A 22,455-nucleotide genomic window follows, 5' to 3' on the forward strand; every position below is an offset into this window, starting at 1 on the left:
ACTAGCAATGGTTGAGTATTGCAGAAGTCTCCTAGAGCCACCAACCAAAAGGAACTCCAGTATTACACGTTCAGACACAGACTCATGTCAGGAACTTGGACAGATCAGATGAAGAGAAAGCAGCACTCAAGACTTTGCCCTGAATCAAAGAATTTGGGGAACATCAAAAGCTTGCAAATCCCTAGAGATTTTGGTAAATATAACATTCAATATTCCAAGAAAACATCCAAGGGTCCAAAGAGAACAAAAACTCAGCTCAGATATTCCTGAAAGTACAGGGTCTGGTCCTAGCATAAAATTTGCAATGAGGAAGCAGGCTAGTAGAAAAAGCTAACAAAGTCCCACCATAGAGAATTACTGCACTGACAGATAAACTGAAGATACAAACTCAGAAGAAGAGGAAAACTCTGAAATATTTATAAGCAAAGCACATCTTATTCAACTGGAATTCCTGAAAAAGCTAAAGTTTGTTTTTTTTTTAAGCTAAAAATGATTGAAAAAAAAGCTAGAGGAGAAAGATGGGGGAAAATAAGATATGGAAAGATTGGTAAAGAGAATGAATAGTGTGGCACATGGGGTTAAAAACCTTAACCAAGAAAAAAAAACCAACTTCCTGAGAATCTGAAGAAATGAAATAAAAGCCAGTGACTCCATGTGATAATAAGAAATGTTAAAACAAAGTCAAAAGAATGAAAAAATGCCCCCAAAATGTAAATTATCTTATAGCAAAAACAACTGACTTCAAAAAGATTGAGGAGAAAACTTTTAAGAATGAAAGAAAAGAAATAAAAAGAGCCTAGACTTCATGATGAGGTTGACTTCAACCCAGCAACAATGACAGCCTTGACAAAATCTAAATCTGCCCAGTAACAAGGGGCTCTATCTGTTGACAAGAAAATATTTTTTGTGTATATGACTAACCCCTATGGTTTGTGCCCATATCGTTGAATGCTGCAAGTCCTTGTTTTGTGACCCTATCCCTGAATTGTTTTGTAAAGTACCCAACACATCTGCTTCCCCTTTCCTGACATCCTTCCCTGTGGTTAACTGCCCATTTAGTAGCATACCCTTGAACTTGTGTATTAATGTAACTCACTGTCTTTTCTCAAACTGCTAAGTACTCCCAAACTAGCCCACCATTTAATTCAGACAACTCAATTCTGAACGTGATCTACCATTTAGTTCCCTGACTGGGAAGTAGTCCAAGGGTTGGATCTTCTCCTAGTCAACAGGTAGGTTTTCTTTCCTCCTCCCCTCCCCTCCCCTTTGTCTGTGTCCCATGGCTGGACCACTCAATGTACCTAGATTACCTGGAGTGGCATTGTGGGTATCTAAACAGTCAAGCCAAACAGTTCTTCGCTCCTTGAAGGGGGACATCTCTCATTTAGTCAATTTCCCTCATTCTCCCCCTTTGGGATGCTGAAGAGGAGGTGAGTGGCTGCAAGATATTGGACATAGGACAGGATATTTCTGTTCCAACGTATTCTCTCCTTGATTGCCTCTTAAGACACTGGCAAAAATTTGGGAAGGGGCGCCTTGAGAGAAGGCATCTAATCTTTTTCTGTAATACAGGCTGGCCACAATATTACTTAGAGAATCAGGAAAAGTGGCCTGCCAATGGCTCCCTTAATTACAATACTATTTTGTAGTTAGATCTTTTTTTTACTGCAAGGAGGGAAAATGGACTGAGGTCCCCTATGTCCAAACTTTCATGGCTCTTTTTCCCATGACCTTGACCTCTGTGATTCTTGCAAAATGCTCCTCGTGCTCTCAATTTGGCCCCAAACCCCCCAAATTTGGGAAGCCACTGAATCCTGAACTCCACATTCTAGATGATCCAATCACATATAAGATTAAATCCTCACCCACTACTCCTAAACCTCTTGTCCCTTACCCAGACCCCAAAAAGGCTTTTCTGAGTCCCTTAGCCTCTCTCATACTCCCTTCCTGACCACCTGATGCTAAGTACCTCAAAAAACAGACATGGAACCCCCTTTTTAGCACTCCCATTCAAATCCCCTTCAATTTGTTCTGATGTTCCCTCTAAGATAAGTCCCTGATCCTGGGGAGGAGGTTGGGGGAAGAGAAGATGTGAGTTCATGTTTTTTTTTCAGTGTCTGACCCTGCCCAAATTAAAGAGAAATTGGGCATCTACTAAGGAGACCCCATCAAATTTATAGAAGGATTTATCCCCTTTTCCTTACAATTTTACCTAACCTGGGACAACATCAACCTTATTATTTCTACCTCATGTTACACTGAGGAAAAGAGAATGATTTGGGATTATGCCCAGAAATACAATGATGATCAAGCCAGATCCACTGGCCCATTATCCACCTAGGACAGTTATCGTCCCTCTTGGGACTATCTTGATGATGAGGATCGGGAAGGAAGGGACCATAAGATCACCTGCCTCCTAGAATTCATAAAAGGTAGCCCAAAGAAACAAATGAGCTATGACAAATTAAGAGCAATTACACAAGTATCAGAGGAGAGTCCTGCCCTCTTTAGGAATAGGTTGGGAGAAGCTCTAAGAAAGTATACTATTAGATTGGCTAACATGACAAACAAGATGATGATAAATGTTGGAGAAGATGTGGGAGAGTTGGAACACTAATTCACTGTTGGTGGAGCTGTGAGCTGATCCAACCATTCTGAAGAGCAATTTGGAACTATGCCCTAAGGGCTACAAAAATGTGCATACCTTTTGACCCAGCAATACCACTTCTAGGATTGTATCCCCAAGAGATCATAAAAATGGGAAAGGGTCCCACATGTACAAAAATATTTATATAGCAGCTCTCTTTGTGGTGGCCAAAAACTGGAAACCAAGGAGATGCCCATCAACTGGTGAATGGCTGAATAAATTGTGGTATATGAATATAATGGAATACTATTGTGCTATAAGAAATGATGAACAGGAAGACTTCAGGGAGGCCTGGAAAGACTTATATGATCTGATGCTGAGCAAAAGGAGCAGAACCAGGAGAACCTTGTACACAGCAACAACCACAGTGTGTGAGAATTTTTTCTGGTAGACTTAACACTTGATTGCAATGCAAGGACTTAAAAAATCCCCAATGGTCTCTTAAGGCAAAATACCTTCCATATGCAGAGAAAGAACTATGCAATTTGATCGCAGAATGCAGCAGATCATTTTCTTTCGTATTATGTTTTGGTTTGTTTTATGACTTCTCCCATTCCTTTTAATTCTTCTATGCAACATGACTAAGGTGAAAATGCATTTAATAGAAATGTATGTATAGAACCTATATAAAATCGTATGCTGTCTCAAGGAGCGGGGAGAGAAGTAGAGGGGAAGGAGGGGGAGGGAGGGGAAAAAAAATCTAAGTTATATGGAAGTGATTGTAGAACACTGAAAATTAATAATAATAATAAAAAAAGAAAGTATATTGACTTGGATCCTGAATCTCCCAAAGGAGCCACAGTTTTAAGTACGCATTTTATTTCTCAATCAGCTCTACACATCTGCCAAATGCTTCCATCCCACATTCCCTCTGATATCTGGAATTCAATAAATCTTTTGGGAGCTCCTCCCCTGGAAGGGTTACTCATGTGTCCTCTATTAAAAGTCTACCTCAAAGACCCCAATGTCTTCCCTCACTGACAATACCCTATCAAACTAGAGGCACAGCTTCTCACTGATAAATTTCTCCAACGTGGGTTGCTGGTTCCTTGTCAATCACCTTATATTACTCCCTATAAGTAAACCAAATGGGGAATACCAATTGGTCCAAGACCTATGGAATGTCAATGACACAGAAGTCCACATTCACCTTATTGTGCCTAATCCATATACTATTCTGACCCAGATTCCAGGTTTACTAGTTTACTATCCTAGACCTGGATGATGCTTTTTGTTGGCATTCTCCTTCACTGAGAGTCCCAGTTTATTTCTTCCTTTACATGGGCATCTCCTTGGGAGCTGATGCCACACCAGTGTCCTCCCACAAGACTTTAGGGATAACCTTTACTCATTTGGACAAGCTCTGCCTCATTCAATATGTTGACAACATCCTCATTTGTAGTCTCATTTGAGAAGCCACTTTTATAGCAGCCACACAGACTCTTAATTTCCTGGGTCAGATTTCTATTAAGGACCTCATCCAATTCGAAAATTGTTGCTAAGTATCTGAAAAGCCACAGTGTAAAAGAAGTAGTTTGTCTTATTTTATTTGGCTCTGGAGGGAAGAAGTAGGAGACGATAATGAAAGTTGTAAAGTGGCGACATTTAAAATTGATGTGAAGAAAACTGTCCAACAATTAGAGCTGTCTAAAATTGGAATGACCTGTCCTGGTTTCCCCTCTGCCTTGGTCCTAGGAGGGCTTTAAGAAAACGGCAAGTGTTCACTTTTGGAGGATATTCCAATGGACATTCTTTAATAGAGTTTGGACTAGATGGCTGTTCAAGTTCCTTCCTACTTTGAAACTCTGTGATTCTATGATCTCAGGGAACAAAATTCTACCGAAGAATCAGTACAGAAAGTATGAGGACTTCAGGAAATTGTGAAGACACAATAAGAATCAACTCTTAGGATTAAAGGAAGAAGTTACATGGAGAGTTCAATGAAAAGACAGATAGAACTTACCAAACAACTTTAATTTTAAAAGACATACAAAAGATTGAAGCAAGAGCATGTGACAGAGAATGAATGTTCCTATAAGAGCTCTGTCAGGAGCAATAATGCTCAGAATGAGTCAAGGTTCTCAAAGAAAGGAAAGAAGAACAGAAAAAAGGTTTCAAAGTTATGATGTGGTAAAGAAGATGATCAGAGAAAGATAAGCCCACTGTTCAGCACTTAAAGAGTAATTATCATGGATGATAGAGAAAATGTAAAGTTTCTCAATCTCTTGTTTTGTTTCTGTATTTTCTGCCAAGGAGAATGCTTTTAAATAAAAGGAATGGAACAAAAATGGCTAAGAGGGAGTTCATAACCAAGCCAAGCAGGAAACAATACCAGAACAACTATCTGCCCCTATGAGGTCATGTCACTAGGCACAATTAAATTATCCATCCAGAGCACTGAAAGAACTGGTGGATCTTCTTGCAAAGAACAGCAGATGACAAAAAAAAAAAAAACTCAATAGCAAGACCATTATCTGAAACTATTAACACTTAATCAACCAGAATTTTTTTGTAACCTGTAACCTCAATTACCTTATACCATCAGATAATATGGCATTATTTTAACTTGTTGAGCAAATGGTAGATTTTGGTAGATTCTAGAAACTAAAACATGAATATTTTTAAAAGAAATTTTTAATGAAGCAGAAAAGAAAGGTTTTTTTTAAATTTAGAAAATATATAAATGAAAAATTATAACAAAATATACCTAGGAGAAATAAATATTGTAAGTATGTATTTGAAGCATATATGTGACCTTTTATTTCATGAAGTATACTTTTAAAAAACTGAAAAAAAAATTAAAAACCAAAGCAACTGAAATAATCCATAAACCGACTTCAATAGCTAAAAATCAGTGAATACTTTAAATACCAGTCAAAGAATATGCTCTCACAATTAGAAAGAACAAGACACATTTACCTGTCGAAAGATCTCTGTGACAAAATTAACATGGCTTCTTTTAGAAGAAAAGACTTTTCGTACTATCTCAATGTCTGTGAGATGCTCTTCATCAATACTACAGAGACTAGATGAACTTGGTTCTCTTTCTGTAAGGGTACTTGTATTAGAATGGGACTGTTCTGGCTCTGTAGTTTTTTCTGCTCTATCAGAACTGTCATTTTTGTTTTCTTCTTTAGAAGCCAAACCGGCGGCTGCCCTCTAAAATAAAAAAATTGGGAAAAAAAAAAAAGCAGATTTGTTAATTTAATTCAAGAGACATTTTAATAAAAATTAATTGTGGGTAAGTCTCCTTTACCTGGTACTGAGAATACAAGAGTTCTTCCCCTCAAGAAACTAACATTCTTCCAGAGGAAACAATGTAAGTTTACTTACCTCAGTACAGCATAATTTGAAGGAGGGAGAATGAACAAACTGGAGGGATCAGGAAAAACTTCATGAAAGAAGTACCTGATTCACCACTGGTGGAGTAGTGAACTTGTCTGATAATTCTGGAGAACAATTTGGAACTATGTTCAAAGGGCTATAAAATTGTGCATATCCTTTGACCTAGTAATACCACTACTAGGTTTGTATCCCAAAGAGATCAAAGAAAAGGGAAAAGGACTTGTATGTACAAAAATATTTGTAGTATCTTTTTCTGTGATGGTAAAGCATTGGAAATTGAGGGGATGTCCATCAACTAGGGAATGGCTAAACAAGTTGTAATATATGATTGTGATAGAATACTATTATGCTATAAGAAATGATGAGCAGATCAATCATGACCCCAGAAGATTGATGATGAAACTTTCTTCCATAGCATTGATGGGTGAGAGGTGAAGAACGACACACAACACTTTTGGAAATGGCTAGTATGAGTGCTTTTCTTAACTATGCTCATTAGCTGAAAAGAAGTGTTTTCAAAAAGAATTGGAATGGGGGATGATAACGATATGAAAGAAATTAATGGGGGGGGGGGGCGGAGCCAAGATGGCGGAGTAGAAACACACAAATATGCTAGCTCCGAACCCACAGCCCATGAAATATCTCTAGAAAAGAGCTGCCAATAAATTCGGGAGCAGGAGAAGCAACATAACAGTGGAGCGGACAAGATTTCTGTTCCAGAGAGCCTGAAAACCTCTCACAAAAGGTTCTTCGCGCCGCAGACTGGGAGCCGAGCACAGCCCTGCCATGGCCACCGGGTGCCAAGAGGAGCAGATCCGAGCAGGGAGCAGATCCGAGCAGGCTTCAGGGACAGAATCTCCAGCAGCCGTGTGGGTCCCTCTACCCACAGGTGACAAGGGTCAGTGAGAGTGTCTCTTCGGCAGGTCAAGAGGGGAGTGGGGAGCCTCCATGACTCAGGGCCCCTCGGGAGGCACCAGTGGAGGTGGGAGCAGACCGGGGCTCCCCAAGCAGGCAGGAGCCCAGATCCATTGTTGAAGGTCTCTGCATAAACCCCCTGAGGGAACTGAGCCCGTGAGGCAGCCCTGCCCCGACCCAGGCAGCTGAACTTGATCTCACACTGAATAGCAGCCCTGCCCGCTCCCAAAGCCCTGAGGCTGGGAAGCAGCATTTGAGTCTCAGACCTCAAGCGCTGGCTGGGAGGATCCAGAGGCGAGGTGGGTGTGAGGAGAATATTCAGAGGTCAAGTCACTGGCTGGGAAAATGCCCAGAAAAGGGAAAAAAAACAAGACTATAGAGGGTTACTTTCTTGGTGAGCAGGTTTCTCCTCCCCTCCTTTCTGATGAGGAAGAGCGGTGCTCACCATCAGGGAAAGACACAGAAGTCAGGACTTCTGTATCCCAGCCCACTCAATGGGATCAGACCTGGAAAAAGCTCAAAAAGAGCTCAGAAAATTTTGAAAATTATGTTAAGAGAGGTAGAGGAAAAACTGGGAAGAGCAATAAAAGACTTGCAAGCAAAGTATGAACAGCAGATCAGCACCCTGCTAAAGGAGACCCCAAAAAATGATGAAGAAAATAACACCCTGAAAAATAGGCTAACTCAAATGGCAAAGGAGGTTCAAGAAGCCAATGAGGAGAAGAATGCTTTCAAAAACAGAATTAGCCAAATGGAAGATTCAAAAGCTCACTGAAGAAAATAGTTCTTTCAAAATTACAATGGAACAGATGGAGGCTAATGACTTGATGAGAAACCAAGAAATCACAAAACAAAACCAAAAGAATGAAAAAATGGAAGACAATGTGAAATATCTCATTGGAAAAACAACTGACCTGGAAAATAGAGCAGGAGAGACAATTTAAAAATTATGGGCCTACCTGAAAGCCATGATCAAAAAAAGAGCCTAGACATCATCTTTCATGAAATTATCAAGGAAAACTGCCCTGAGATTCTAGAACCAGAGGGCAAAATAAATATTGAAAGAATCCATCGATCACTACCTGAAAAAGATCCAAAAAGAGAAACTCCTAGGAATATTGTAGCCAAATTCCAGAATTCCCAGGTCAAGGAGAAAATATTGCAAGCAGCTAGAAAGAAACAATTCAAGTATTGTGGAAATACAATCAGGATAACACAAGATCTAGCAGCTTCTACATTAAGGGATTGAAGGGCGTGGAATAGGATATTCCAGAAGTCAAAGGAACTAGGACTAAAACCAAGAATCACCTACCCAGCAAAACTGAGTATAATACTTCAGGGGAAAAATTGGTCTTTCAATGAAATAGAGGACTTTCAAGCATTCTTGATGAAAAGACCAGAGCTGAAAAGAAAATTTGACTTTCAAACACAAGAATGAAGAGAAGCATGAAAAGGTGAACAGCAAAGAGAAGTCATGAGGGACTTATAAAAGCTGAACTGTTTACATCCCTACATGGAAAGACAATATCTGTAACTCTTGAAACTATTCAGTATCTGGGTATTGGGTGGGATTACACACACACACACACACACACACACACACACACACACACACACACACACACACACACACACACACACACATAGAGACAGAGTGTGCAGAGTGAATTGAATAGGATGGGATCATATCTTAAAAAAAAAATGAAATCAAGCAGTGAGAAAGAAATATATGGGAGGAAAAAGGGAGAAATGGAATGGGGCAAATTATTTCTCATAAAAGAGGCAAGCAAAAGACTTATTAGTGGAGGGATAAAGAGGGGAGGTGAGAGAAAAACATGAAGTTTACTCTCATCACATTCCACTAAAGGAAGGAATAAAATGCACACTCATTTTGGTATGAAAACCTACCTTACAATACAGGAAAGTGGGGGATAGGGGGATAAACAGGGTGGGGGGGAAGATGGAAGGGAGGGCATGGGGAGGAGGGTGCAATTTGAGGTCGACACTCACAGGGAGGGACAGAATCAAAAGAGAGAATAGAAGTAATTGGAGGCAGGATAGGATGGAGGGAAATATAGTTTGTCTTATACAACACAACTATTATGGAAGTCATTTGCAAAACTACACAGATTTGGCCTATATTGAATTGCATGCCTTCCAAAGGGAGGGGGTGGGGAGGGAGGGAGGAAAAGAAGTTGGAACTCAAAAGTTTTAGGAATAACTGTCGAGTACTGTTCTTGCCACTAGGAAATAAGAAATATAGGTAAAGGGGTATAGAAAGTTATTTGGCCCAACAGGACAGAGGAGAGGATGGAGACAAGGGCAGAGAGGAATGATGAAGGAGAGAGCGGAGTGGTGATGGGGGCAATTGGAATGCTTGGTGTTTTGGGGTGGGGGGAGGGGACAAGGGGGGAGAAAATTTGGAGCCCAAAAATTCTGTGAAAATGAATGTTAAAAGTTAAATAAATTAATTAATTAAAATAATAAAAAAAGAAAAGAAAGAAAATTAATGATAGGAGTTATTGATGAAGTATTTTTTTGATAAAGTAGAAATTCTCAGAGAAGCACAAGGAAGCAGGACTGCTTTGGTACTAACATGAAGAATATATTTTCTATGTAATAAACAAGCTGTTTCCATGTACAATGTACTTTTCTTTCCTGTTCTTCTTCGTATATGGAAATCTTCATTTCTTGATATTTGCCAAGTTCAGAATAACAAAAAAAAAATTATATTAATAATGGTGCTGAATTTGTGAAAGAGGAGAGTTGTTTTAAAAAAAATTCATGCAACTAAATGAAGTCTAAATGAAGTGTTTCTTGTATATAAATTTCCTCTTCATTTGTCTGCTTCCTTCCTGGATACCCAGCTTCCAACAATTTTGAATCATTCTGACATTATGAACATGGAATTGAAAAACTGAAAGTCATGAATATTATGTTCATCTCATTAAAATTTTCCTCTGCTTTTGGCATTACTCTCAACAGACATTCCTTGAGAATGTCGAAACAGCACCCAATATCACAGGGTATCAGCTAATTGAGCCAAATTTCTAAAAAATATCTATCTGTAACAATTTTTTTCGGATGCTTAGTTTTATTCATATGTATTATATTATCCTACATTTTATATCATTTTAAAAAGCTGTAAAATTAAATTACACATTATCTTGCAAATAAATACTACTTTTTCACCCTTAAAAAAAAAAAAGAAATGATGAGCAGGCAGATTTCAGAAAAACCTGGAAAGACTTCTATGAACTGATGCTGAATGAGGGGAGCAGAACCAGAAGAACATTGTATACAGTTACAGCCACATTGTATGATGACTAACTTTGATAGACTTGGCTCTTCTCAGCAATGCAAGGTTCTAACACAACTCCAAAAGGCTCATGATGAAAAATGCTATCCACATCCAGAGAAAGCATACTATTTGCTCTCTCTTTTTTGTTGTTTTTTCTTTCTCATGGTTCTTTCCATTGGTTATAATTCTTCTTTACAAACATGACTAATGTGAAAATAAGTTTAATATGAATGTATATGTAGAGCTTATATCAGATTGCATGCCATCTTGGAGAAGGAGGAGAAATTTAAAACTCAAAAGTTTGTGGAACTGAATGTTGTAAAATTAAATAAATAAATGCTAAAATATAACATAAATATAATATAAAGAATAACAGGTAGGGTTGTGGCTGTGGATTTGTGGAGAAAAAAGAAAAGAGTCTAAGTGGGATAATTAATTTACTTCATCCCAAAACTGTTCCTTCTTTGTCTTGTCTGGCCAATTACCTACTTTAAAAAAAAAAGGTGGGCAGTCCCGCCGCAGCCACGACACCGAGGGGAAGAGATCCGAGAGGGTTACGGGACGGGATCTCCAGCGGCCACGCGGGTCTCCCCACCCACAGAGGGACCTGCAAACCTCTCGCAAAAGGTCCATCGCGCTGCAGACGCAGAGCCCAGCCCGGACCTGCGGCGGCCGCGGCCGCGGCTCCGAGAGGCACAGATCTGAGAAGGCTCCAGAGATGGGATCTTCAGCGGCGGCACAAGCCCCCCCACCAACAGGTGACTGACGGGGGTAGGTGAGAGAGTCTCTGGCGGGTTGAGAGGGGAGTGGGGTGCCCCCATGGCTTGGGCCCCCCTGGGAGATAGAAGTTGAGAGGCGGCTGCAGACAGGGGCTCCCCAAACGGGCGGGAGCCTGGATCCATTGTGGAAGGTCTGTGCATAAACCCCCTGAGGGAACGGTGCCTGAGAGGCGGCCCTGCCCCTGACCTCAGCACCTGAACTTAATTTAACACTGAATAGCAGCCCTGCCCCCGCCAAAAACTCTAAGGCGGGAAGCAGCATTTGAATCTCAGTCCCCAAACGCTGGCTGGGAGGACCAGCAGGCGAGGTGGGTGTGAGGAGAACATTCAGAGGTCAGGCCACTGGTTGGAAAAAATGCCAAGAAAAGGGAAAAGAAATAAAACTATTGAAGGGTATTTTAGCGGAGAAAAGACACTTCCTCCCTTCCTTTCTGATGGGGAGGAACAATGCTTGCCATCAGGCAAAGACACAGAAATCAAGGATTCTGTGTCCCAGCCCACCCAATGGGCTCAGGCCATGGAAGAGCTCAAGAGGAATTTTGAAAATCAAGTTAGAGAGGTGGAGGAAAGACTGGGAAGGGAAATCAGAGGGATGAGGGAGAAGCATGAAAAGCAGATCAGCTCCCTGCTAAAGGAGAACCAAAAAAATCTTGAAGAAATTAGCACCTTGAGAACTAGCCTAACTCAGCTGGCAAGGGAGGTGCAAGGGGCCAATGAGGAGAAGAATGCTTTCAAAAGCAGAATTAACCAAATGGAAAAGGAGATTCAAAAGCTCACTGAAGAAAATAGATCTTTCAAATCTGGAATGGTACAGATGGACGCTAAGGACTTTATGAGAAAGACAGATATCTCAGAACATACCGCGCAGATTCGAAAAATGGAAGATAATGTGAAATATCTTATTGGAAAAACAACTGACCTGGAAAATAGAATCAGGAGAGACAATGTAAAAATTCTGGGACTACCTGAAAACCATGATCAAAAGAAGAGCCTAGATATCATCTTCCATGAAATTATCAAGGAAAACTGCCCTGAGATTCTAGAACCAGAAGGCAAAATAAATATTCAAGGAATCCGCAGAACACCGCATGAAAGAGATCCAAAAAGAGAAACTCCTAGGAGCATTGTGGCCAAAATCCAGAATTCCCAGGTGAAAGAGAAAATATTGCAAGCAGCTAGAAAGAAACAATTCAAGTATTGTGGAAATACAATCAGGATAGCACAAGATCTGGCACCCTCTACATTGAGGGATAGAAGGGAATGGAATAGGATATTCCAGAAGTCAAAGGAACTACAACTGAAGCCAAGAATCACCTACCCAGCAAAACTGAGTATAATACTTCAGGAGAAAAAATGGTCTTTCAATGAAATAGAGGACTTTCAAATTTTCCTGATGAAAAGACCAGAGCTGGAAAGAAAATTTGACTTTCTAACACAAGAATGAAGAAGAACCATGAAAAGGTGAACAGCAAAGAGAAGTCATAAGGGACTTACTAAAGTTGAACTGTTTACATTCCTACATGGAAAGACAATATTTGTAACTCTTGAAACATTTCAGTATCTGGGTACTGGGTGGGAGTACACACACCCACACATGCACACACGCACACATACATAGAGACAGAGTGTACAGAGTGAATTGAAGAGGATGGGATCATATCTTAAAAAAAAAAAAAATGAAATCAAGCAGTGAGAGAGAAATATTGGGAGGAGAAAGGGAGAAGTTATATGGGGCAAATTATCTCTCATAAAAGAGGCAAGCAAAAGACCTATTAGTGGTGAGATAAAGAGGGGAGGCAAGAGAAAAACATGAGGTCTACTCTCATCACATTCCACTAAAGGAAAGAATATAATGCACATTCATTTTGATAGGAAAACCTATCTCATAATACAGGAGAGTGGGGGACAGGGGCACAAGCAGGGTGGGGGGGAGGATGGAGGGGAGGGCATGGGGAGGAAAATGCAATACGAGGTCGACACTCATGGGGAGGGAAAGGACCATAAGAAAATAGAAGTAAAGGGGGACAGGATAGGATGGAGGGAAATATAGTTAGTCCTATACAACTCAACTAGTATGGAAATCATTTGCAAAACTAAACAGATATGGCCTATATTGAATTGCCTGTCTTCCAAGGGGAAGGGGTGGAGAGGGAGGGAGCTAAAGAAGTTGGAACTCAAAGTGTTAGGACCAAATGTAATGTTCTTACCACTGGGTAACAAGAAATACAGGTTAAGGGGTCAAGAAAGCTATCTGGCCCTACAGGACAAAAGAGAAGATGGAGACAAGGGCAGGGAGGGAGGACAGAGGAGAGAGCAGATAGGTCACAGGGGCAATCAGAAAGCTTGGGTTTGGGGGGGGGGGGAGGGAATAAAAGGGGAGAAAATTTGTAACCCAAAATTGTGTGAAAATAAATGTTAAAAGTTAAATAAAAAAATTAAAAAAAAAGTGAAAGAAGACGGTTTCAGAAAAATCTGGGAAGACTTATATGAACTCATGAAAAGTGAAGTGAGTAGAACCAGGAGAACATTGTACACACTAACAGTAATACTGTAATAATCATCAGTTGTGAAAGATTTAGTTACTCTAATCAACACAATGATCCATGACAATTTCAAAGAACTCATGATGAAAAAGGCTGTCAAAAACTTCAAGAGAGATCAAGATGATTGGGGACTGAGGAAAAGATCATTTGATTTAGTCTTTGTAAACTTGGAAAGAACAGTTTCAGTGGAATCATAGGTAGGCTAAGAAGCCAGACTGTAAGGAGTTCAGAGGTGAGCTGGTGTAAATGTAGTGACAACAAGTATAGATGGACTATTTATTTTCTAGGAGTCTGGGTAAGAAAGTGAGGTAGTTAGGGAAGAAACGGATTTCAATGTATACTTCTGTGAGGAAGGAACCAGAGGGAAAAACTGAAGATAAATAAGAAGGAAAGTGTGTTAGCAATTTGGAGACAGGTTTGAATTAGTGAAATAGGTTAGAATTTGAATGTGAGGAGAAATTTGAGAAAATCTGCAGAATGGTCTTCAGGCTTAAAGACAGATAAATTTGGTTTCAGTATCTGGGTTAAAAGAAGAGTTGGACTATTGACAATTAAAGAGAATATAAAAGGATTAAGGAAGATAAGGAAAGATTAGGGAGAATAACCTGAACAAACAGACTCATAAAGGAGGAGAAAGTAGTCAGCAGGACAAAGTAGAACAATAAAACAGTGAAGGAAATTGATAAAGGGAACAGGAAGATGGGGTAAATTGGTGAAAGGTGGGACAATGATGCAAGGATGAAAGAATAATAGGTAGTGTTGTGGCTGTGGATTTGTGGAGAACACAGAAAAGAGTCTGAGTGGGAAAATTATTTTTCTTCATCCTAAAATTGTTCCTTCTTTGTCTTGTCTGGCCAATTACCTTCTTATCCTTCTTCATCAGGTTCTACTTTCTAATTTTCCTTTTCCCTCCTTAATGCTTTCACATATTCTTTGTTAGTGAGTCTGATTCTCAAACGAAAAAACTAGATGAAGAATATCAGGGATGATGCTGGAGAAGAAAGTGAAAAGATTCTTGGACAACAAAGTGAAGACCACAGGCCAAGGTTGTATTTTCCTCACAACTGCTGAGTGAAGGCAAGAAATGAAAAAACAAATCAATTAATCAGTGAAATGAACAGCAGGGTAAGAAGGTAGCATCTAAGAATGAAATCTGAACTTCTGGCTGACAGCATACAACAAAGAATTGACAAGATGCCTGATGGGAGATGGAATATACTTAAGGACATGAAAACCTAATCAAAATGGCTTTTAATCTAAAAAAGAAAGGAGACAAAGACTCCGCGCGCACACACACACATTTTTATTTATTCCAAGTTAGATGCCATAGAGACCAGCTACAAAGAAGGAAAGAGAATAGTAGCTGACACCTATAAATTTACAAGACACAAAATCTAAGAAAGAAGATAATACTAAAACCCATGGCCAAAAATATGACCAATGTTTAGGCAATAAAAAAGATAAATCTGAGGTACTAACATAAAGGGAATAAATATGACCTAGCATATCACTGAAATTTGAAGAAATGAAACTAAAGATTATGGATCTAGGTGAGTGTACCTCATTCAAAATAAAAAGAACAGGTAAAAGGAGGGAGAGAGTAGCACTGCATAATCAGAACTTACACTCATGTGAGGTAATTCAGGAACCAAATGGGAGAATATGGTGGAGAATATCTGGGTGAAGGTCAAAGGAAGAATGAATAGAGATGATTTTGTCTTTGAAGTTTACTACAGACTACATGGACAGAAAGAAGTAACAGATAAACTGAAACATTAGCAGATGATGACATAAGTACAATATATTACAGGGCTTCAATTTTTCGAATATCTGCTGGAGCTCTTGATCTGTCAAAAGCCAGCTTCTTACCTTGCCTTAGTAATAACTTCTTCCTTCAAAAGGTAGAGGAAACAAGGGAAAATTTAACTCAAGATAACCTTTTCACAAGGAGAAACTGGTTATTTTGGTGGAAAGGACACGAACATTGGGGGTTCAGTGACTATTCCATCCTATAGATTATGATGGAAAAAAAAATGCATTCCAGGCATACTCTTTCAAACATCTTAGATTTTGGGAAAGCAGATAGCAAAGGTCATAAAAAAGGTACTCTGCAAAGAATGACCTTTACATTGAAAAGTAAGAACCACCAGAACTAATATGGAGTTGATACCATATGGAGATACGGAAACAGCAACAGGGGGTCCTTAAGGGCAAAATCCATGCCGTGTGGGACAAATGTGCTATATCTTTAGGTCTTGAAAGAACTAGCATTTGTAACTACTCTACTACTGTCAGTGATATCTGAAAGATCACAGAAAAAGACAGACGTTCTGATTTTTAAAGAACTAAAGAGATCAGCCTGCTTATATGAGCTGGAGAGTCTGACTGATTCCTGAGAAAGCTCGAGAATGGCTCATTAAAGAGATGGTTGACAAAAAGGGAAGCAGTGAGTACAAAGAGTCAGAATGGCTTTATCAAAAACAGTTCACACACAGAAACAAAGCATGCTACATAGCATTTTCCTGACACCAACAGACTAAGGCTGCTGATACATTTTTTGGAAATGGTGAAAAGTGGGAATTTTTTTAAAATTAACTTTGCATATTTGTTGGTTGGAATCATGGGTATGAAGGAAAACAGTTACTCATTTACTGACATAACAGCATGGAAAGAGAAAAAGGGAATAAAGAACACTGAAATGTGCAAACAGGCACAAGTTTAGTTCCTGATCTACTTGTAGTTAGGTAACTTTTAACTTGTAATGTCTGAATAGGGAAAATTCTTTAACCACTCTAATCAGTTTCTTCATCCATAAAATGAAAAGGTAGGACAAAAAGACTCTAAGGCAGGGGTGGGGATGCTGTGGCCTAGGACAAATGGCACTCTGCCTTGAGAACAGACTAGGACCTTAGGAAAAGCTAGTTCAGCCTAGGAGACAGTGCCTTAAGGAAACATCATTCCTATCACAAATGTTTTGAAATATGATACAGATGTTACCTGAATATTCTTTGGCAAGATTTCACCTTCTATTCCAGGAATATGAGGTCCTGTATGAGGTTTTGGCTCAAGCCAGAAAGAAACCAGCCAACGAATGATTATAACCCGAGCCTTGAGGAAAGGCTCCTTTGTGCAATAGATTGCTTCATTGGTTTCAACGTCCTTCTTTATCATTATATAATGTGGCTTTGGTCTCATCTGTGGGATATCTATTCAAAAGAAATGAAGAAAAGATTAAACTAAAGTATGAAAGGACTTGGTAAAAATAAACCTAAACATTCATGTGTCTGCGATAGTATAATTGTAGAACTACTTCACACTGGATTTAGTAATTAGTTTCGGTGTAACTACAACTAGGTAGATGTCATCATGAAACCCCAAAGGGGGCACGCTATAACTCTTCAGTACATGTATAGAAATATATCTATTTGCAGTCTGATTTCTATTACAAATACAAAGAATTCTTAGGGCAATGTTAAACCCAACTGTCAACTCAAACTAAAAAAGGGCTAACAGTAACACAAATGACAGTGTAGCTAGACTTGTACTAAATAAACAAAATTTAGAGAACAGCAAGACATATTAGTGAGTCATCTCATCCAAAATATAATTCTTACTCCTTGCTTATCCAACTAAGCTATAACAAAGCTAATAATTCAAATGGTTTTAAACAATTCCAAATGGCTTCCCAAACTTGGGGACTGGAAGTTAGCAAGACAAACACAGGATTATATCACATACAATAGACACTTTTAACAATTGTTAATGTGTGAATAGTCCATTAGACATAGTCAAATGCAAAACTGCAGATCCAATTTAAATCACCTCAGAATTTTGAATAATTTTAGTTCATATCCTTTGGAATTAAAAAAAATTTGAAATAATTTTATTTTAACATAGATCCTGAGGCTAAAACATTAGAATAAAATTTTATTAAAGTCACAAATAAATAAAGAGGTTTCAGTCTCCTTACAGTCTCCTTATTTGTAAACTAACAGGGAAAGAGTACTAGTACCAGATGACCTCTGATCAATTTTTCCAAAGTTATGATCCTATGATCTTATTTTCAAACTGAATGAGCCCTTAGACACTTAAAAACTCTTCTTCATGACAATTTCATCACTGATGAAGTTAAGATAAGTTAGTCAAGCTATTTAAAATGTGCATTACAAATCAAAGTATGGTCTCTATCAATTATCTCTTTACATAAACATCTGTATTTCCATGAGTTTTCTGAAAGTAATACCTTTTATTTTTCTATTGTGAGATGTTGTGTTCTTAGATTTAGAAAACTCTAAAGAAAGCATACCAAGTGCAGGGTGATATAAGGTGTTCTCCTTGCAGATGTTTGGGAAAATATAAGGCAAGTAGTATTTTTTAAAGTGTGAAAACAAGAAGGAAAATCCCTTTTCCTGGTTTTCTTTGTTCTTCCATTCCAAACTCTTTACCTTTAAAATAAAAATGGCATCTAAATGAAATTTCAATACATATATATCAATATAATAGAAGCTAATGGTCTAACTCACTTTTCCTAAAAATTAAGACAGTTTAAAGGTTGAGTGGAAAAAAATTCAAAGGCAAACAGACATCTAAGTATCAATTTTAAAATTGCTTCTAACATGACTGTTAAACATAGAGCTGCAATTACTAATTTTCATCATCTCTTCACGTATAAGAAAAGACTGGTCATAGTTCTGATATCTGGGAGATCATTTCAAAAATAAAGATAATGATGAAGCAAATATTTTGAGATGAAATTTATCTTTGTACTTCTTATGGTAAAGGAAAATATACCAATTAAATGACAACTTTAAAAATGCTTAGCTCTGAACATCAAACATTCACTACTTAACCACCCCAGAGGTAAATTATTATTTTCTATTATATTAATAATCCATTGTTAATGAGGGTCCAGGCTTTCTTTTTTTTCATCCAGGGACCAGCCCCTGTAGATCTGTCAGTCAAGTCTCTGAAAGACAAGGTGATAGATGATATTGCCCAAATTCTCTGGGAACGTGGCTCCTCCATCTTTGGCTGGACAGGACCCCACCCAACTAAGAGACCTTACTTCTGTTTACAGTGTAAACAGAATCTAATCTAGTAAATTCCAGACCCAAAGAATTAAGCCCAAATCCCTGTTAACTTCACTGAAGTTTAGGATAACTCAGCTCATGAAGGAGAAAATCAACAACCAGAGTGGTCTTTGTACAGATTCCTACAGACCACTGATCTCCAGAGCAATCCACAGTCGCAGCAGGAGCAGCTCCTCATTTAAAAGTCCATCAATCAGGGTTGATTTCTCCTGTCAAGGGCATTTCCTCTCAAAAAAAGTTTAAAGCATTCAGTATCTCCATTAGGTATTTTTGGTTATAGAAATAAACCACTGACCATCAATTTATTAATTATTAACTAGTTTAGTTTCAAATTGATTAATTACCTAGAAACTCTCTCAGGCTTTTCATTCTGTCTCACCACTTTGACAGATAAAAATACATTTAAAATAAATTTAAATTGTTGAAGTATTCACAAAATTCTTTAAGACAAAGAGTATGGCTCATCTTTCTACCAATCTCAGTCAGTAGTGATACTACATACTTTATAGCATCACAGACTAGTGCTGAGGTTTGGGGGGGTGGGGGCAGATTCAGGAACCCCTCAAGGACTGAAGTATAGGAGAGGGTCTGGAACAAATTCATGGACTCAAGAATGCTTTAAGTCAAGGTGGCAAAGGTTTACTATAATGTCAATATATTGGGCAGAGCTTGCAACTTAACAGGAATGATGCTAAAGTTTATACAGAAGAAGTAGTGAATTTTATGTCAGATATGTTAATTAGATGATAACCTACAACCTTGGTCACAGCAGTCATTTACTACTGGAAATCAGGGGAAGGCATTTCTCAAGGGTGTACTGTTGGTCTATTATGTCTGCAGTATGACAGCTTTGAGAGTTGCCACAGCTTGACCTCTGGATAGAATATGATAACTTTGGAAATCAATACATGATAATTCTGTTGTTACAAGATAATTGTGTTTTTTGCAAGAAAATTTCTTCAGAGGTCTGCTTATTCTTGTGATGATAAAATGATAGTTTATTTTACTAGGAACTTGATTATGAATAATTGCGGGGAAAGGTAGTTTGTCTTACTGGGGTCCACTCATGAGTGTGTCCTTGGGCTGGAGAGAAAACTATCAGGGATAGTGTTTTGAGGCAAGGGAAAAATGTGATTATTAAAACTAGGGTCCAAGTACAAGCACCCAAGTACTCCATCACAAAGAAGTGTTTTCAGGCAGCAGGGAAGCAATTAGATAAAAGACTAAAGATAAGAGAGCTGAGGGATAATGTTGGTGACAGTCTGTGGAATATCAAGGATACATGTAGAGGGACATGTCTTGGCAAGGAGAAGAGCTACTTCTTCACAGCAATTGAGGGAAATGAAAAGGTAGGATTGAAGTAGACATGAATGAGGGAGAGCTAGAACCAGGGAAAATGAATTCATCTTTAGCATTTAAGGGTTGGTATCACAGGGATCTGGAGAGCAAAAGAAGGTGGGAGTATGCTAAACATGGGAGAATGAATTCAGCAATGAAGTCTGCTGATAAAGCCAGGTTATTAGAAGGCGGGAGGTTGATCCTTAGGTTTCAGCATAACCAATAAAGAGGTAATATGTCCCTAAAGTTTTACAAGTAAGCAGCTATTTAGACTAATTCTAGCCCTCCTCATTTCCCACCTAGACTTCTGCACGAGTCTCCAAATTTATCTCCTTGACTCAAATCTTTCCCCACTCCCATCCATCTTCCAGAACTGCCAGTTATTTTCTAGTAGTACAAGTTTAACAATGTCACCCACCCATTCCAATAAACTCTAACAGCTATTGATGGATTCATTAGCATTTCAATGGGAAGAAGTGGATGTAACCTGCCTTTTCTATTTTTCTAGTGCTCTTACATATTAACTCCATACATTTTAAAATCTAGCCACAGCCCTACTTCCAATAAGATGCACCATGTCCTGTCTCCAAACCTTTACACTGGCTGTCCCCAAGCTGGAATGCTTTCCCCTCTTTATCCTCATCCCTTAAAATTCCAAATTTCCTTCAGGATTCTATTCAAAAGTCACTTTCTACAAGAAGTTTTTTCCAGTTCCCCCCAGCTAATGCCTTCTCCCTAAGGTTACCTTACATTTACTCTGTATGTCTCTTGCATATACCTATTTATGAACATGCTGTGACCCTCAAGAGAATGTAAGTTCCTTGAAGGCAAGGGCTGAATTTGCTTTTTGCTTGTATCTCTAATGCTTTAGCACAGCAGCTGGCAACCTAGTATTTAATAAATGGCTTTTGATTCTTTTCTACCTGTTTCTTCCTATAATTTCATTTTCTTGTCTTATATAACCAGAATTCTAAAACTATGCCAAGCAACAGTGAATACAATATTTGCTTTATTCCTAATCTTAATGGAAAAGCTTGTGTTTGTTATAAATAATGTTAACTCTTAGTTTTAGATAAAATTTACTTTATTAAAAGAAATAAGCATGCTTTGTATTATTTTTAATATAAATGAAACACTATTTTGTTAAAGGCTTTTTCTGCATCTCCTGATAATTAAGTTATTTTACTTAAGCTTTCAGCTTTGCTGGCATATAACTGGATATTACAGTATCTAGTAATTCCATTCCCCCTCATTTATTTGTACTAAATTTAGCCCTTTTTTGTTTTATTTCTTCTTTCTTGTGTTTCTTTCCATTAGTTGCAATTATTCTTTACTCCATGACTGAAAACATGAAAAAATAAACTTACCCTTTTACTTGTTATTTTAGTGACTTGGTTTTTTCTCTCTTTTTAAACTCAAATTAATTAAGTATTTATCAGTTTTTTAAAGCTCTCAATTTTATATTATGCATCATTTCAAGAGGTGATTTGGGTTTTTTTTGCTTTGAATTGTATGGCTTCTTTGATTTTCAGAATTCTTATTTTTGTGTTTATATGGGATTGCTACTTTGTTGCTTTTGGGTTTTTTTTTAGTTGTATGTTCAATTAATTGACCTCTGTTTCTTCTTTTGATGACATATGTAGTCAGAAAAATATTTTTGTCTAAAATCTTATTTGGTTCCATACCATAAGCTCTAATACATTATCTCATAATTTTTAAACATTATTTTTGTTTCATAATTTGTTGCTCAATCCACTCATTCTTTAGAATTACTTTTCCTAGTTTCTACAAAAGCATAAATCCTTTCTTCAGATTTGAACTATTAGTCAAAATCCTTACTGCATTGTGGACTATAAAGATGTTATCTAATATTTCTGCACCTCAACACTGTAAGTTCACATGCAAAAGTATCATAAAAAGTTGAAAAACAACCTTACTCTTTATGATTCAAAAATTACCAAAGGCCTAATTTTTCTAATATTTTCCTTAGAGTATTAATTTCTTCTTTTTTCCAATTTTTCTGTTAGGTTTATCTAGGTCTGAAAGGGGACATATTGAAATTCCCCAAATATCATTGTTTTCTGTCAATTCCTACGGATTTGATTAGCTTCCACTTAGCACTTAGGGACTATACATTTGATGCATATTTTTATTCTTTGCTCTTAAAGACTTTAAAACTCTGACCAAAGCAGTGACTTCAAAAGACTTTTAATGAAATATTTCTTTAAACAAAGAGGTGATAGATTAGAGATGTAAAATAAGGCACATATTTTCAGACAAGGTGTTGTTTTGTCTAATTATATATATGTGCAGTAAAAGAGGACTTTTAACAGGGATGGTGGGAGGTGGATTAGTGGGTAGTAATAAACATGAATAAAAATCAGAACACTAATAAAATACTTTTTAATGCACAGAAAAAAGTATAGAAAGGGACACAAAAAAAAAGTCAGTTTGCTGCTATACTGTTAAATTTAATATATATTTAAATTACATATAG

At 38.0% G+C, this 22,455-nt stretch overlaps 1 protein-coding gene across 2 annotated transcripts in view; it reads right to left on the reverse strand.

Annotated features, from left to right (window-relative positions):
- The window catches only part of RALGAPA1 (Ral GTPase activating protein catalytic subunit alpha 1), a 325,621-nt gene that overhangs the window by 255,750 nt on the left and 47,416 nt on the right, over nucleotides 1-22,455 (reverse strand). For both annotated transcript variants that reach the window (XM_072629732.1, XM_072629733.1), the window contains exons 8-10: nucleotides 17,837-17,975; nucleotides 16,528-16,736; nucleotides 5,567-5,806 (exon numbers count right to left, since the gene is read on the reverse strand). In XM_072629732.1, coding sequence (XP_072485833.1) covers nucleotides 5,567-5,806; nucleotides 16,528-16,736; nucleotides 17,837-17,975 — 588 coding nt within the window. The remainder of the gene's footprint in view (nucleotides 1-5,566; nucleotides 5,807-16,527; nucleotides 16,737-17,836; nucleotides 17,976-22,455) is intronic.

Source organism: Notamacropus eugenii, chromosome 1 (assembly GCF_028372415.1).
Source record: "Notamacropus eugenii isolate mMacEug1 chromosome 1, mMacEug1.pri_v2, whole genome shotgun sequence".
NCBI lineage: Eukaryota > Metazoa > Chordata > Mammalia > Diprotodontia > Macropodidae > Notamacropus > Notamacropus eugenii.